Genomic DNA, 16344 nt, shown 5'->3' with positions numbered 1-16344 from the left:
CTGTCAGAATTTCCGTGTTCAACAAATGAATGAACGGTCCCAGTGGAACTCACCTTAGTGTATCTTGTGAGTGGAGTCTCTCCAGAAGTCTCTTCAGCTCTCTGTATGTCTCTAGATCGCTGCTTTGTGCTCAGTCCTCGGGCTTCTCTGAGAAGAACACTGTCTACTTGGAAAGAGCCAGCAGACCCTTTAGTTTAGGGGGTGTTCTCATTATCATCCAGTCAGCTTTTCCAGGCCATAGTCTTCTCTTCATGCATATGTCAAGGGAGAAAGGATTAAGGGAAGGGAAGAGCAGGAAGTGTTAACTCGGTCCCTCAGTTCTTTGGGTTTGCAGTCCAACTGAGGAAACAGTTACTAAGTGCCTAGATTGACCTTCTCTGCTGAAGACAATGGGCCAGTGGCTCACAAAGAAAACCCCATCCTCTGGGCAGAGAGTAGGTGCTGGCTACTTGTCATCAGCGAGGCTCTAGTGACTTGTCCTTGACCGCCAGCTCATTTCCCACTTTCCTGCAGAGCTGCTCGACCTCCCTGCCTGTTTCCAGAACATTCCCTCCACTCCCCATCCCATCCTGCCCCATGAAGACTGCACACTTTTCAGGATTCAGCTGAAGTCTCCCCTTCCCCTAAAGCGTTGCACGTATACCCCTCCCCTCCTGCAGAATTGCACCCTCCCGGCCCCGCGTCCCATGTACAGGTGAATATCCCTGCCACAGCCCTGCCTCCGCACGTCTGCCCACCCCCCTCATCTGGAAAGGGATATAGGACAGGACCACAGCGTCTCTTTCCTCTTTGTTTAGCAAGCCAGTATCAAAAACAGAGGTAGGCACAGAAATGCCTGTTGAAGGAATAAATGAATAATAGTTCTCTGCCTGCTTTGCTTCCCTGCACATATCACCTCTCCCGCCAGCAGGTACAGCGTGTGCTCCTGGGAGATGTTTGATTGGAAATGAAATGAGTGACTGGCTTTCCCTCTGGATGCTTCTGTATCCTGAGGCTGTCTCCAGCCTAACAAAGGGACTATCCATCTCTTGCCCTGGCCCTGAGGAACCAGACTCTTCGAGCTGAGAGCTCTGCTCTGTGGAGCCCCAGAGCTGTGGTAGTAAAATTCGGACCGTGGTTGTGGAGAATGTGCTAGAACACCACCTGTAGAAGACAAGCAGCTTAAGACCTCCTGCAGCTAACCAGAACTGGGAGTTACTGAGTCGTCTTGGGACATCACAGACGCCTCCTTATAGACGCCCTGTGTGGCACTTTGTGAATTTTCACACCCACCTTTGCTTCCCATCCTTGGTCTCGTTGACTTAAAATGGAATGTCGAGTCAGTGACCCAGAAGGCATGAGACTTCAGACAGAGAAATACATAATAATAACTCACTTTTTGTATCATATTTTATTGGTTACACTTTGCCTCCAGTACATTCTTTGAAAGTAAAAAGTGTTATCTAGTTTCTGGTTTTCTCTCTACTTTTTAAAAAAAATTTTTTAACATTAATTTGTTATTGAAAGACAGAGTCAGAGCGTGAGCAGGGGAGGGGCAGAGGGAGAGGGAGACACAGAATCTGAAGCAGGCTCCAGGCTCTGAGCTGTCAGCACAGAGTCCGACACAGGGCTCGAACTCACAAACCGTGAGATCATGACCTGAGCTGAAGTCGGACACTCAACCAAGGCGCCCAGGCACCCCTCTCTACTTTTGAGAGTACAGCAAAGCTGGCAGTGAGGGGGCAAAGGGCTTGTAAAGCAGACATTTGAGATAAGTCAATACTAAACACCTTTGTTTAGGCTCCATGGGGACTGCGCCAGCCCTGAAGGCGCTTGTCCACCTTGACTTTGTCAGCAGTGGTGTGGGGAGTGGTAGGTTCCCACCAGGTGGGGGGCCTTTCGTTTGCAGACAGCTTGTAGCTTCAGAAGAGCTTTGCTGGAGCTCAGGTCAGAGTTCTAATTCAAAATGCAAGTTTAACATTCCACACGTAAGATCATAGGAGTGCTATCAGAAAAGGGCTTCAGGGCACCTAGGTGGCTCAGTTGGTTGGGTGTCCAACTTTAACTCAGGTCATGATCTTGCGGTTCATGGGTTTGAGCCCCGCGTTGGGCTCTGTGCTGACCGCATGGAGTCTGGAGCCTGCTTCGGATTCTGTGTGTGTCTCTGTCTCTGCCCCTCCCCCCTAGCGCTTTGTCTCTCTCTATCTCTCTCTCTCAAAAATAAACATTAAAAAAAGGAGGGGGCATCCCATCGGCCAGGAAACAATAACGAAGGAGATCAGTGGTTGACCTGCTTTCTGCAGCTTGGAGAATATGGTAAAGCTGGAAACGACACTGACGGCACTTATTCAGCAAATGTTTGCTGAATGCCTACTGTTGATGAGCCCCACGGCCAGGCCCTTGGATTCCAGAGATGATTAAGATAAGATCCCTGCCAGAGTTCTTGGGAGAGGGCAGACACACACATAATTACAGAACTTGACCCAAGCCATCAGGGGAGAACCGTATACCGTGAGTGGAGTCTGAGAAAACTTCAGCAAGATAGGTACTTTCAAATTCAGCATCGACGGTGGGAAAGAATGTGGGAGAACTCTCTAGATGGAGGTCATTAACTGCACATGCAAATGGAAGGAAAAGTGAGTGAGCTTAGTTGCATGCAGAAGGCTAGAGTGTGGTGCCCTGGGGGGAAGTGGTCCCTGATGAGGGCAGTGTGGGTCCCTCCTCTCCCGTGTGCCCCAGCAGGCTCTGGGCGCTCGTCACTTCACCTCACTGTGGGGTCTGCCCTGCCTCTTCCACATTCCAGCCTGCTGTCTGGATAACCTGCATTCTCACATCATCCTGAGATGATCCCATGTTCCCAGTGTTGCAACGAATCCATTTTTAGAAGATTTTCGAGAGAAGATGGTTAGATAAGGAAATAGGAACTGAAGGGCTCTTTTGAAGATTTTTTTTTTCTTTTCTTTCTTTTTTAAGTGAAGGTGTAACACAGCCCTCAAACCAAGCAATTAAAGAAAAACCAGCTGTACTAGCTTCCCAGGGACCAGACCCTTAAAATCTTTGCAACAGAGGAAATTACTTGGGGGAAAACATAGATGTAAATATCTAAGGAAGCTCTTCAAATCTGAAAAACTGGGAAACTTTAAAGGCCCTATAACCTCGTGAGGACTTTCCTACATTAATTTTGAGTGGTCCACACTAAGCTAACCTCAGCCAGTACCCCTCAGCTCTCTTGGGCACCAAATAAAAACTTCTGCGTGGGATTTTTTTAAGGCATGTAGGACTCGGTTCTTGCATCCAGGGGCTGTGGAGTTAGGGGGTCCTTTACGTCTGCTCTTACCCTGCGCCCACACTCTTGGCCTCACTGGGCAGTGGCTGATTTCTGCCTGTGAATGATTAAGAAGCTCATTGGTCCTCATTTCCCTGCCCGGAATCAGGTCTGTGGGCATGGAGATCAAATCCAGGCCTCACAGGAATAGTCTCAGCGTGAATAAAACTGCATTTCACCACATCATCGTCCAGGTCATTTGGTGCCCCCTGTGTTTTCCTGTAATCCAGACTTTCTGGAAAAGATGTATTTTTTTTATGATTTCACATAATGCTCATTGAAGTCCCATTATTTATTTATTTATTTACTTACTTATTTATTTTAATGTTTATTCTTGAGAGAGAGAGAGTGAGTGAGCAGGGGAGGTGCTGAGAGAAGAAAACACAGAATCCAAAGCAGGCCCTAGGCTCTGGGCTGTCAGCACAGAGCCCGACGCGGGGCTCAAACCCACGGACCGCGAGATCATGACCTGAGCCGAAGTCGGACGCTTAACGGACTGAGCCACTCAGGTGCCCCGAAGTCCCACTGTGTATTAATGTACCCCCTCCCCTACTCAGCACAACCAATCTTGTGGAACATTCTCGTTTTCCATGCAGAGGTCCTGTGCCGCTGTTTCTATCTCGGTTTTCCCAAGGGGGCCAGTTGCAAGAGATCAGAAACAGATTCAGCTGTCACTGGTTGACCCTGCTTCCGTTGTCTGGGACGTACCTCCCCTCACACGGCCACGCTTCTTCAGAGAACAGATGGTCACGTGGGTTCTGTTTTAGGCTTTCTATCAGACTTCAACAAATGGTGAAGCGGGGTATATCCTTGCCGTCAGAGGACCTTGGCTGCAGCATTCTTCAGCATCCCTGTGGCTTGCCTGAAGATGCCCTTCATCTGTCAGGATTTCAGGAGCACATACAGAGATGTCTGGGTACTGGCTGGGGAGGGTTTCCAGCGCCCGTACTAGTCCCACCCTCCGGCCTGCTGGCTTGATTTTTTGGCTGTTCATTGGGAAGGTGTTTATGGAGCACATGCTGTGTTGGGCCCTCACTTGGGGCTTCCTGTTCCCCGTCCAGCAAGACCTACCTGTGCCACCACCAGAGGCAGTAACACACCTGACGGGGACCATATGCCCCGAAGCTATGTTTCTACCCCCTATTTTGAAACCTATCATTTAATAAAGGATTTTTGAACTGTTTCAAGAGCAGCCAAGGTCATATTGTTTGGATGCTGAAATTTCTCTGAATTTTCAGTGGCCTGTGGATTAAATCCGAAAAAAGTACTTGAAATCTGAACTGGAGAAATACAGGTGGTGTGGTTTCTGGCCATCAGTCCCAGCTGCCATGTTCAGGGTGCCTGAGTGGCTCATTTGTTAACATCTGACTTTGGCTCAGGTCGTGATCTCACGGTCCATGAGTTCGAGTCCCACATTGGGTGAGTTTGAACCCCACTTCGGGTGAACACGAGCCCCGCTTTGGGTAAAATACGAGCCCTGCTTTGGGTGAGTCCTGCTTCTCTCTCCCTCCCCCTCACCCTCTCCCCCTCCTGGGATTCTTTCTCTCTCTCTCTCTCTCTCTCTCTCTCTCTCTCTCTGCCCCTTGCTCGTTCACATGCGCTCTCTCTCACTCTCAAGTAAAAAAAAAAAAAAAAAAAAATGAAAAATAAGTAAAAATACCTGTTTGGGGGCACCTGGGCGGCTCAGTTGGGTAAACTTCTGACTTCAGCTCAGGTCATGATCTCACGGTTCATGGGCTCCAGCCCCGTATTAGGCTCTGTGCTGACAGCTCAGAGCCTGGAGCCTGCTTCGAATTGTGTCTTTGCTCCTCCCCCCATCTCAAAAATAAACATTTTTAAATGTTTAATTAAAAAATACCTGCTTTCATTTTTCCTTTTCCATTCAGGTAGTCTTGGGCAGGTGGTTTTGTAAGACCATTAGTATCCAAAGTCTTTGTCAGAATTTTAAAAACCACAGACTCATGTGTATCCCCATTAGCTTTATTCGTTTAGGACTTTATTCACCTTTTGCTATGTTTAAACACTTGGCCCAAGGAGGAACAAAATGGCAAAGCTATAAAAGTTTCCTTTAAAAACATGGTGGAAGGGGTGCCTGGGTGGCTCAGTCAGTTAAGCTTTGGACTTCGGCTCAGGTCATGATCTCGCAGTCTGTGAGTTCGAGCCCCGCGTCAGGCTCTGTGCTGGCCGCTCAGAACCTGGAGCCTGCTTTGGATTCTGTGTCTCCTCTCTCTCTGCCCCTCCCTGCTCATGCTCTGTCTCTCTGTCTGTCTCTCTCAAAAATAAATAAACATAAATGAAACAAGAAAATATGGTGGGAATCTAAAAGAGCTCAAGGGGTGCCTGGGTGCCTCAGGCGGTCGAGTGTCTGACTTTTGATTTTGGCTCAGGTCATGATCCCAGGGTCTTGGGATCCAGCCCTGCATCAGGCTCTGCACTGAGCGTGGCGTCTGTGTAAGATTCTGTCTCTCCCTCTGCCCCTCCCCACCTCTAAAATGAAAAACATGAATAGAAATAAAAGAGAGCTCAAAAAATGCAGGCCTTTTATGTACTGTTGGTAGCTTCTCTGCAAGAAAGTTTTTCACTGTGGAAGCGTTTGTTTGGTTCTGTGGGGCCTTGTCCTCTGGCCCCCGCCCCGGCCGGGTGTTCCCTTACCCCCCCCGATTCTCACTGTGTCCTTCCCTTGCTGTGTTCCAGTCCCCGTCTCCTGGCAGTTCCCCTCCCCTGGGGGCAGAGTCTTCGAGCCTACCCCTTCACCCCAGCGACCCCGCGGAGGCCTCCTCGAATAAAGAGGTAGGGTGCCATTTTGTTCCAGAAGCCACCGGCCCGTGTGTTGTCTTACTCTTCTGGTGTGAGCTTTCTTCAGCTTCCTGCCCAAATCCCCCAAATTCCCCTCGCGGGAGAGAAATGCAGATCTCTCCTCTCTAGCCTGGAGTTTGGTGATTGAAGCCGCACCGTCCAGCCTGGTAGCTACCGGCCACAGGTGTCTATTTTGATTAATAAATGACACAGAAGTGCACCTTCTCAGGCACGCTAGCCACAGTTCAAGTGCTCAGTAGCCTCATGCCACTTGTGGCTATTGCATCGGACAGGGGAGATGACACAGAATTTCCATCATTCCAGAAAGTTCTCCAGGACAGTGCCAGAAACTGGGAGGGAAGAGCTCTGTGTAGCAGCATCCTTCCTCGGGGAATTACAAACCTCGGTTTGGGAAATGGACTGGTTTCTTAAGTACCCGTTTATTTCAGGCCCAAGTGAAATCTCTCTCATGACATCAGGATGACCACTGGTCCTGGTTTACCTGGGGTGGTTTCCAGTCCACCCCTGTTGTGCAAGCAGTGCAGCTAGTGAGCACCCCTCTCCCTTTCTTTTTTTAAAAAAAAATTTTAATGTTTATTTTTGAGAGGGAGAGAGGGTGTGAACGGAGGAGGGGCAGAGAGAGAGGGAGACGCGGAATCCAAAGCAGGCTCCAGGCTCTGAGCTGTCAGCACAGAGCCCGACATGGGGCTCGAACTCACAGGCCATGAGATCATGACCTGAGCTCAAGTCAGACGCTTCACTGACTGAGCCACCCAGGCGCCCCTCCACTCTTCCCTATCCAAGAGAACTCTCTGCATTGGTGGAAATACTCAGTTCTGTGCTATCCTATATGGTGGTGCCTAGCCACATGCACCTAGGAAGCTCTTGAAATGTGGCTGTTGGGACTGAGGAACCGAATTTTGCATTTTATTCCAATTTAATTAAACAGTCGTGTGTGGCTAAGGACTCCTAGAGAGCACAGCCCGGAAGTGTCCCTCTCCGACAGTAAGTCATGTGGTCGCCCTACTAAATGGTGCTTGCTTCCAAGCAAGGTATTAAAAGGGCAGGTGTTCCTCCTGGAGGGGGGGGGGCGCTGCCTTTTCCCACACTGTTGTCCTTTTACCCGCGGCCAAGTGCCACCCCAGCTATTTATGAAGTGGCCTCGGGTAACTGTGGGGCTGTGCCTATGTGGTCTCCGGGTGGGTTCAGCTCACTCCAGCCCAGCCAGTGCTGAGGCTGTGCATGAAAGAGGTAAACCACACAGTCAATGACTGTCTCCTTTTCCTCCCTTTTGTTAAGCATATTACGTTAAATGCGACAAAAGGAAGCGGTTTCCATTTCACAGCGAGTGGCAGATCACTTCTAAAGGGAGTCTTCATTAAAATTTACCCTTGAAGCATCACTGAGTACACACACGTTTGCCATTAACTATTCACACAGGGAGAAGTAGATTTTTTAATAACCTGTGTATGTTAACCCAAACGAACATAAGGAGACCTTCTCTGAAATCACACCAACATTAAAATTTAAATTTGAAATACGCTTTGTCCTCCTCTGGTCTTGTCCTCAGACCCTACCTCATGGGAGCGGAGGGTAACTAGGTCACTGTTTCTCCGGACCCTAGATCCCACAGCTCTGCCTTATCCTTTGTTCATAGTACATGGATGGGTGAGAACAAGAAACAAGAAGAAGAGAATCAAGGCCACAGTGATCATAACTAATAAAAAGCGGCTATTTCTCGAGCATTTACAGTGGTCAGGCATCAGGCCAAGCAAATCATAGATAGTATCTCATTTAATCCTTACAGTAATTCTGTGAGGTGTAGGACTCACTGTCCTCACACTGTGGTTGAGGCAGCATAGAAGCTCAGTGACTTACCCAAGGTCTAGGGCCCACAAGGGGTCAGGGCAGGCTGTGAATCCAGAGCCCCTGTGGGCCCAGGGTCTGAATGCCAGGGTCTTCTGCCCTTGGGGCAAAAAGTGCCCGCAGGCCACACGCTGCGTGGACAAGGTAACTTGTATGTCATGACTCCAGTCGTCGGGTCTCCTGGCTCTGCACATGGTTTAGTGTCTCCTGGAAAATCCCAAGGACTTTGGCCTTTCATCTTCTTGACTGTGGCTTTATTAATTCTTGAATGTGAAGGATCAACTCATGTTCATCTCTGTCCACATGTGAGAAAACAAAGGGCTAATCAGACATCTGAATATTCAGCATTTGATTATTCATCAGATATAATAAGCAAGGCAAATGTGTTATTTCTCGGTTCCTACGGGACTTGGCACATGTTTCTGCATATCCTTAGAAATAATGATGAAAATCCTCTTTGTGTGCAATAATTAGAGATTCTTTCATTTCTCAAAACTCTTTCCGTAAGAAACTTACTACCCCAGAGACTAAAGAAAGCCAGTCATGAGCTTATGAATAGAGAATAAGTAAATGTACCAAATGCCCTCCGTTGTGGCTCTAAATAAAAACGGCAGCTTTTAGAACTATAGACTCAAGTAATTCTTTCGTAGCTTCTGCTAAAATCTGGGGACTGTCCTTGAAGTGAGCATTCAGAAAAAGTATCCTAATAGGCCAAGAAAGTCTGAGTTGGCTTCTTGGGTGTACCTGGAGGCCAACCCATTTTGATTAAACAAAGTAAACCCTCTCTACCCCAGGCCCCTTGCTGTTGAGGGCAAGGACGAGGAAGGTGGTTGGGAAATACTAATTTTAAGATCTTTAGTCTTTGTGAAGACTGGCTCCCATCTACATACCGCGAAGTTATACAGTTTTTGTTGTTTTTTAGCCAGAATTAGAGCTGGCTATTGCCCCTCAACTGACCCTTTCTTCTCACTTGGATCAACGAAAAAGTAAAACCAATGTCAAGCACCATTGAAGTTGAAATTGTAGTTCTCTTTCCTCCTGTCCACCTATCTTAGCTTTCCTTGGGGTGCAGGTTTCCATAAATGCAGAGGTTCCTCTGCAGTCTAGCATTTAAGCTGCCATCCGATCAGGTTCTAGAAGGTTTCTAGCCAATCATGCCCATAGCCCAACAATGCTGCTGGAAGACCCTTGCTGTGAGGTGTTACTTAGTGTAAGAAATTCCACAGTTTTCAATTCACTCCTTTGTTTATGTTCTTATGTTAAGGTAACATATACTAATCACTTACATGATGGAATTTTTAAACCAGCAAGGGACAAAAGGAGCCAATGACCTTTCATTCCCAGTGGACTTGTATTTGTAGTCTCCTTAAAGGTTATCCCTTCTGAAATAAGAAACCCACCGTCTTCGGTGTGAGGAACCATTTCATCCCCGCGGGCACATTCCGGAAGGTTTACTGACAGGTTGCCTTGTGTGCTATGTTGTGTGATTCGTGTTGAATTCTTGTCATTGTCTTGAATTGAAACAGAGTCTTAAGCCTGGGTGTGTTTGCCTCCCCCCCCCCTTTTTTTTTTTAATAGAACAGTTAACACTACTATTTTTAGAGTGTTGTGCAGGTATTTATTAGTCATCCCTTTGCTACAAAGGTGCTACAAGACAGAGCTGTTCCCCTGATGTCCCCCCTCTTTTAGGCCCTACCTCTCCCAGCCTCCAGGCACCCCAGAGTTTACCATCAACCCAGGTCAACCCATTGAGCAGCTGTGCTGTATAAGATACCCATTTTCTAAAACATACAGATTGAAATGACATACCCACTAGACTCTTAGTCATGAAACTCTTTAGGCTTTCTGAGGATAGCCCTGGGCCTTGCAGACCCTCCTTTTTGCTCGTTTGAAGGAGTCTTGTTTTTGACAGGGGCTCTCCACTCTCCTGCAATGCTCACATCACCCTGCCCCCAACACATCAGCTACAAATTCTGTGGCGAGAGCGGGAATGAACTTCCTACTCTTAGGCCACTCAGAGTTCTCTGTGACACTCAGTTACGGGAGGAACCAAATGGTAAGTATTGTTCCTCTGCAACCTAGCATTGAAACTGCCATCCAGTCAGGTTCTAGAAGGTTTCTAGCCAATCATGCTCATAGCCCAACAATGCTGCTGGAAGACCCTTGCTGTGAGGTGTTACTTAGTGTAAGAAATTCCACAGTTTTCAATTCACTCCTTTGTTTATGTTCTTAGGTTAAGGTAACATATACTAATCACTTACATGATGGAATTTTTAAACCAACAAGGGACAAAAGGAGGAGAGGAAAACTCTGGCAAACATTTTTAGCACAGTGAGAGATGACTGAAGCAAAGACCTGAAGGGAAATAAAATTCTCCAAGAGAATTCTTGATTTCAACATATATAATCACATTGTTGGTGCTTTTACTCATCTAACAGTTTTTCACTTAGAAACTTTTTAAGCGGATGGACATCTAATTGTGGAATGTGAGATTTTCAGGTTACCTAAAATATGAATGGATGTTCTGGGCTTTGGGTAACCTCTAATAAGAAGTGTGTGTGTCTGTTCACACCTTTCTCTCCGTAATAACCAAAAACGGTCGACACCTGATTAATATCTGTCATTGGTGATCTATTTATTTTTCATGTTGCATGGATAAAGTTGTGTTAATGCATTTTTCATCACGCTTTGCCCTTTCTGAAACCTCTTTGTCTTGATTACAGTCAAGAAAAAGCTTGGCTTCATTCCCAACCTACGTTGAAGGTAAGAGCTGAAAAGGAAGTAATTGAGTACTGAGTCGTGCATGAATCTTCTAGCATTTTGGGTATTTGAAGCACTGGGTGGTAAGACCATAGTGGGGAAGAAAGGCCACAGAACCACTTATTCACAGTCTTAATGATCAGAGAATTTTAAACTAAAAGAAAACAGCCGTGAGCCTGTCAAAGATTCCTTGCCTCCCTCCTCACCTTTGCTGATTCTGTCCCTGAGAACCCAAGAGAAGGTGCATGGAGGCTGAGGGCTGTTTCCAGCTTAGAAAGGGTCACACTCCATCTGAATCCAAATCTCCTCTCCTCTAGTCCAGGACGCCTCTTACATCCATCAAGGACCATTCAAGTGGGAATGAAGTTTAAAGGAGACTTTTGGTCCTCTAAATTTAGGGAAGGAAAAAAAAAAAAAAAGACCTTCCCAATAATTCTCATCTCCTGCTTGGATGAGTTAAGTGTAGTAACATTTATCAAGCTTGTACTCTGTGCCAGATACACGGTCTTCATGTAATAACTTATTGAATCCTCACATCTATCTTGTGAAGTGGACTTCACACCCCCATGTTACACAGGAGAGAACTGAGGCATTTTTACTCAAGCCGAGGTGAGTGCCTTTCCCAAAATCACACAGTTAGCAAGTTTCAGAGCCAGGCTGTGAGCTGGCAGTCTGATTCCACAGCTCTCCAGGTAAATGGTATTCTGTGTAGGGTGGCCACGTATGGTTGTGCAGGTGATTCACTGCTCAAGGGCACCCGTTCAGGAGGCCTAGTGGGGTCAGAACTTGGCCCACGCGGGGCAGCCCAGCTTGAGGTCGGGCCCCACAAACAGAGTGCCTATTCCTCATCCACACAAAGGTGCTCATTAGCTAGAGGTGCCACGACCCTCTACCAGAGAGGATGGAGGTTAGTTTTTCAGGTAGGGTAGATTGACATTTTCTTGAAAAGGGATTTTCTGGGGACTAGAAACCACCCAGAACACCACCGTGAAGCTCTGTCTGGCCCTTGGATCCCATGAATGAATAGTCAGTGTGAGGATGAATTACCAGGATTCTTAGACCTTTATGACCCTGCAGTCCTGCAGCCTCGGTCAAGCTCATAGGTTTGTTTCACTCAGGTTTCTTTCTTGAGTAACCTGTAAATTATTCGTGCCATTTTTGTGAGGCCCAAGAATTCCATGAGTACTCCTCGGGGAGTTTTTGGAAGTTTGGAAATTTCATTTTTCTTCAGCGACGCTCCCCCAGACTCAGCATTCACGAAGGCGTGAGGACATAACATGTTTGCAACTCGGAGGCCTCACTTGAAAGGACAAACACGTTCCAGAAGGCCGAAACGAAACCTGCAGCTCTTTGACTTAGGACCAGTATAATGTGAAATTTTTTTAACTTTTAAAAAAAAATTCTAAAATGAAATTACGAACATAACGGCTTTTTTCCCAGGGTATGATCTAGCAACAGTGACATTTGATTATCCTCGAAATCCCTGGAGGATCAGTGGCATAAGATCATGTCTCAAATGCATAATTTATTTAGGTCCAGTGTAACTGTCTCTTGACTGGTCGGCATTTATGTAGTCATTTAAGTATTGTTTGGATTGCTTTTAAACCTACCCGCATATCCACAGTCACCATGGTTGACGAGAGACCCTCTTCGGGGAATAGCACTAACTCAGAGATGAACATAGAATCCTGGAAGGCCCGTAGAGAAGTACGTGGTTAATTCTTTATCTTTCTTTTAACATTCATTATTTTCACAAAATAAATGGAAGGTTTTTAAAAGTTACTATCCCAGATGAGATCTTTTTGCTCAATGCCTGTTTGGGCAAACATGATTATGTTTAACACTGTAAACCCCGCACGGGAATTTATGATAGGAGACTGATAATCTTTTACTTTTTTACAAAGTGTAATGTAGGTTCCAAACCCGTCCATGTATTATTTTAGAGTAGTGCTTCCCAGCTGGACAACTAAAACTGTATGTGGCAAATACCCTGAATCCTTCTCACCTCTATGAAAGTTTCAGCACGGGGAAGTCTGTGACCTTGGAGAAGAAGGTGAACCACTGGCACATAGTTGAGGCCGGTTTGGCTGAGTATCACTCGCCAGAAGCCTTTCTTGGAAAGATCGAGAATATAACACGTTTCCTTATTTATGGACTAAGCAGATGCTTGGTGAAGGCCTTTCCTAAAATGCTGTTAATTTCTTTGTGTCAGCCACCACCTTGGCTTTAGGAAAACGATAAGATTGTTTTAAGACTGAACTCTGATAAGTAGCTTATCCATGGGAAGCAGCTGGTTAAGCTCAAGATGAGCTCGATGTTGAGGGATAAAAATAAAAATCATTTCAGATTAGCTTTCCAAAAGGAAAAAGCAAATTGTTTCCTTTGCCAGTTATCTAATTTAAGAGCCTGGGGTTTTAACAGTAGGTTAAAAATGTATATTTTAATCTCCCCAAATATGGCATTCAAGCCAAAGAAAATACATATGTTTTTCACTGCAGAATTAAAACGCCTTTCTTTGTGCATCTGTTCTCAAGTCATTTATTAGTCCCAGACATGTTTTAATCTCAAGTAGGGTTTGCAGGTGATGATGGTTAGAATCAGATGCCCCCATTTTAAATATGTTAAAAGTAAGGTTTAATTTAAAAGGCTGGTCAGTGAGAACAGAAAATTCTGATTTTCCTTGGAATTGATCCGTGTGTGGCTGCAAGCTGGGGACACCACAGCCTGTACGTCAGCAAGGTTGACATCAGGGGACTCAGGGTAATGTCATCTGCCTCACAGAGCTGGGGTCAGAGGCCATTCTAGGGATCCAGACCTTCTCAAACAAATGCCCATTTTTCCGATTGGTAAGATTTTTTTTTCCCCATTATGCATAAAGTGGAAGGGAGAGATGTGAACGTGGTGCTTTAAAATGAGGTTTTCTAGTAAAGCGGCCTCCTGCTCACCTAACCATTTGTCTGGCAAACATTTATTTGATGCCCCCTGGGTGACAGGCACTGATTAGACACGTGAGCCAAAGACGAACATGACATGGTCTTTTGTCCCCAAAGGGCTCCCAGTCTAACAGGAAAAGCAACATCCTTTGTCACTGAGTTGTATGTTTCATATTTAAATAAACACATCGTTTCTCCCAGTAAATGGCCTGGGTAAAGTGGATGAAGAAGAAATTGTTTCTTCCCTTTGAAAACAAGGTGTGAGTGAAGGCAGACCCGGAGAGGTGCCTTGGACTGGCAGGGTGATGCACCTGCTCAAGGTCTCCACCTCGGGGGCCACCTGTGCTGGCACTGAGCGGTCGGGGAGGGTGCTTGTGCGGTCAACGATTTGTTGGGCCCACCCCAGGGTGGCTTCACTCACCCCTGCGGCTCTGTGTGTTCCAGTTCCCGGACCCTGTGACCCCGAAGACTTGATCGATGGGATCATTTTTGCTGCCAATTACCTTGGCTCCACCCAGCTGCTCTCAGACAAAACTCCTTCCAAAAACGTGCGCATGATGCAGGCCCAGGAAGCCGTGAGCAGGATCAAGGTAAGGGGGTGCTGGGGGTGGGTGTGGTGGCCTGAGCCGTCCACGGTGGTCTCCCCCGTACCTCATGCATATCTAGTCCCAAGTGTAGGAGAGAGCGGATTGGGATGGTGTACCTGCCAACAGAAAAAAGGTGTGCCTGAGTCCTTTTGGATAAATGCTGTATACTTGGGGTGTTCTCAATGGCCAGTCTTAAGAAAAAGCACATATGATCCTAAACTTTGGAAAGCTGGTAGCATGAGGAACGATGTCATTTTGAGCGTCACCTCTCCGGCACGAGAGCTTTATCCCTGGATTTTCACGCACGTCGCAGTCAGTGACTTGAACACTTCGTGTTACAGGCGTGGTTCAGACTCAGCCTCCTGCTTTTGAGCCAGCTGATCCTGCTCAGGCTAGATTGAACTGGTTTGCTCCAGGCGCAGGGAGCCGTTGGATCAAATCTAACCATGACGAGGTAGCTAGCCCAGTGTTTAAACAGGCTTGAGCCAGTCATGACCGATTGGGATCTGCCTTATCAAGATTTAAAAGGAGCAAGCCTGTTTTGATCCAGCAAGAACGACTTGCATCTGGTTGAAACCATTCACAACCACTTTGAGCCAGCTAGAACTGGTTTGATCCCAATGGAAATGCCGAGCTCTAGAATCTCCACCATGATGCCAGCGCCACCTGGAATCATGGACAGACCTAGGGCTCCAGGGACACTTCTGGTGCCAGTAAGCACCACCAGCACCTAGAACCACTGGGCAGCCATGCTGGGGCCACAAGGCCAGTCCACCTGGAGCCCCGGGGATACCAGCACCACCGAAACCCAGAACCAGGTATTTCCAGCAAGTTGGAACAGGTTAGGACTCCCCGGATTTGGTTCTGTCCAGCTTCAGCCGGTCAAAATCCCATTCCTCCTCAAGGAACCCTTCCCTTTCCTGTGTGGTCGTGTGCACACGTGCCCCGGTTACCTCCTGGTGTCGCGGGGGCAGCGTGGAAAGAGAAAGAAGAACAAGTGTAGGCCAGTCACTTAGGGTCCTTAATCCAGGAGAAAGGACTTCTTGAGCACTTGCGTGTGCAAGGCTGGGCAAGGTCTCCGGAAGGAAGAGAAAACAGCAGTGTATAGAGGGAGAGCCTTGCCCTCGGGCTCCGCAGCACCAGTGAGAAGTGAATCGAGCCAGTAAGGGTGCAGGGTGTACCTGAGCAGGAGGGCAGGTGTTGGATGCAGGTGGACAGCATACAGATGTAACTCCCACAGAACGCCAGAGCACCCCTCAGCCCCTGTCAGGGAGCACCACCACAGCCCATTCACGTGACTCCTTCAGAACAGAGCAACAGCCCGCCCCCAGAGGAGCCCTGAAGGTCCGCAGGGCAAAACTGTGCTGTTTTGAGATGAGTTCTCCCGCCTTCTGTCCATCCAGGTTTCACACACGTTCAGGTTAGGGTATCATACTGGGCACCTTGGTTATCGGTCTCCTGAGTGGGAGCCATTGAGTCCCACAGATAGTGTATCTCTTTCCACTGCCCTGTGACATGTGACCTGGAGGAAGGGAGCAGGCACATCCCCAGAACGTTAAGGCGTGCTCAGCGTGTGCTGTGGCCCCCCGAGCCAGAGCCCGGCCACGACCCAGCTTGCTGTGAATTACAGCTTCCGATTTCCGCAGTGAGGTCCTAGAGCGCGGTTTTCCCTTCTTAAAGTCCAGCCTCCCTGATAAGAAACCAGAAGGTTCGCTTTGAGGCTTCAAAGGATCGGTATCCAGAAGTTCCACGGTTGATTTGAATCAAAAAAATTAGACGGTTTTGTTGATCATAACAAGCAAGATGAGGCTGTCTGGTTATAAATCCATTTTAGACCTGCCTAGAGCAGAGCAGACATCTGGTACACATATATTTATTTTTTACAGCAAATTATTGTAGTGTAAGGAATTCATTATAGAGTGGTAAAGTTAAATGGTTACATTTCATTTGTAAGTATCATCTTTGCGATGTGCTTCTGTGCATCTGAAGGGGCTGTTGCCTGTCATTAAATATATTCTGCCTCCTATTCCTTTTACCTCAATTTAAATGCCCGTCAAGTTGTTTGACTTGACCCCCAGCCTGATGCTTTTTCAAATGC

At 47.2% G+C, this 16344-nt stretch overlaps 1 protein-coding gene across 2 annotated transcripts in view; it reads left to right on the top strand.

Annotated features, from left to right (window-relative positions):
* The window catches only part of APBA1 (amyloid beta precursor protein binding family A member 1), a 207803-nt gene that overhangs the window by 163835 nt on the left and 27624 nt on the right, over positions 1 to 16344 (top strand). For both annotated transcript variants that reach the window (XM_042965242.1, XM_042965241.1), the window contains exons 3-5: positions 5999 to 6094; positions 10690 to 10729; positions 14104 to 14249. In XM_042965242.1, coding sequence (XP_042821176.1) covers positions 5999 to 6094; positions 10690 to 10729; positions 14104 to 14249 — 282 coding nt within the window. The remainder of the gene's footprint in view (positions 1 to 5998; positions 6095 to 10689; positions 10730 to 14103; positions 14250 to 16344) is intronic.

Source organism: Panthera tigris, chromosome D4 (assembly GCF_018350195.1).
Source record: "Panthera tigris isolate Pti1 chromosome D4, P.tigris_Pti1_mat1.1, whole genome shotgun sequence".
In the NCBI taxonomy this organism is placed as follows: domain Eukaryota; kingdom Metazoa; phylum Chordata; class Mammalia; order Carnivora; family Felidae; genus Panthera; species Panthera tigris.
This window is presented reverse-complemented; position numbering and strand designations above follow the sequence as displayed.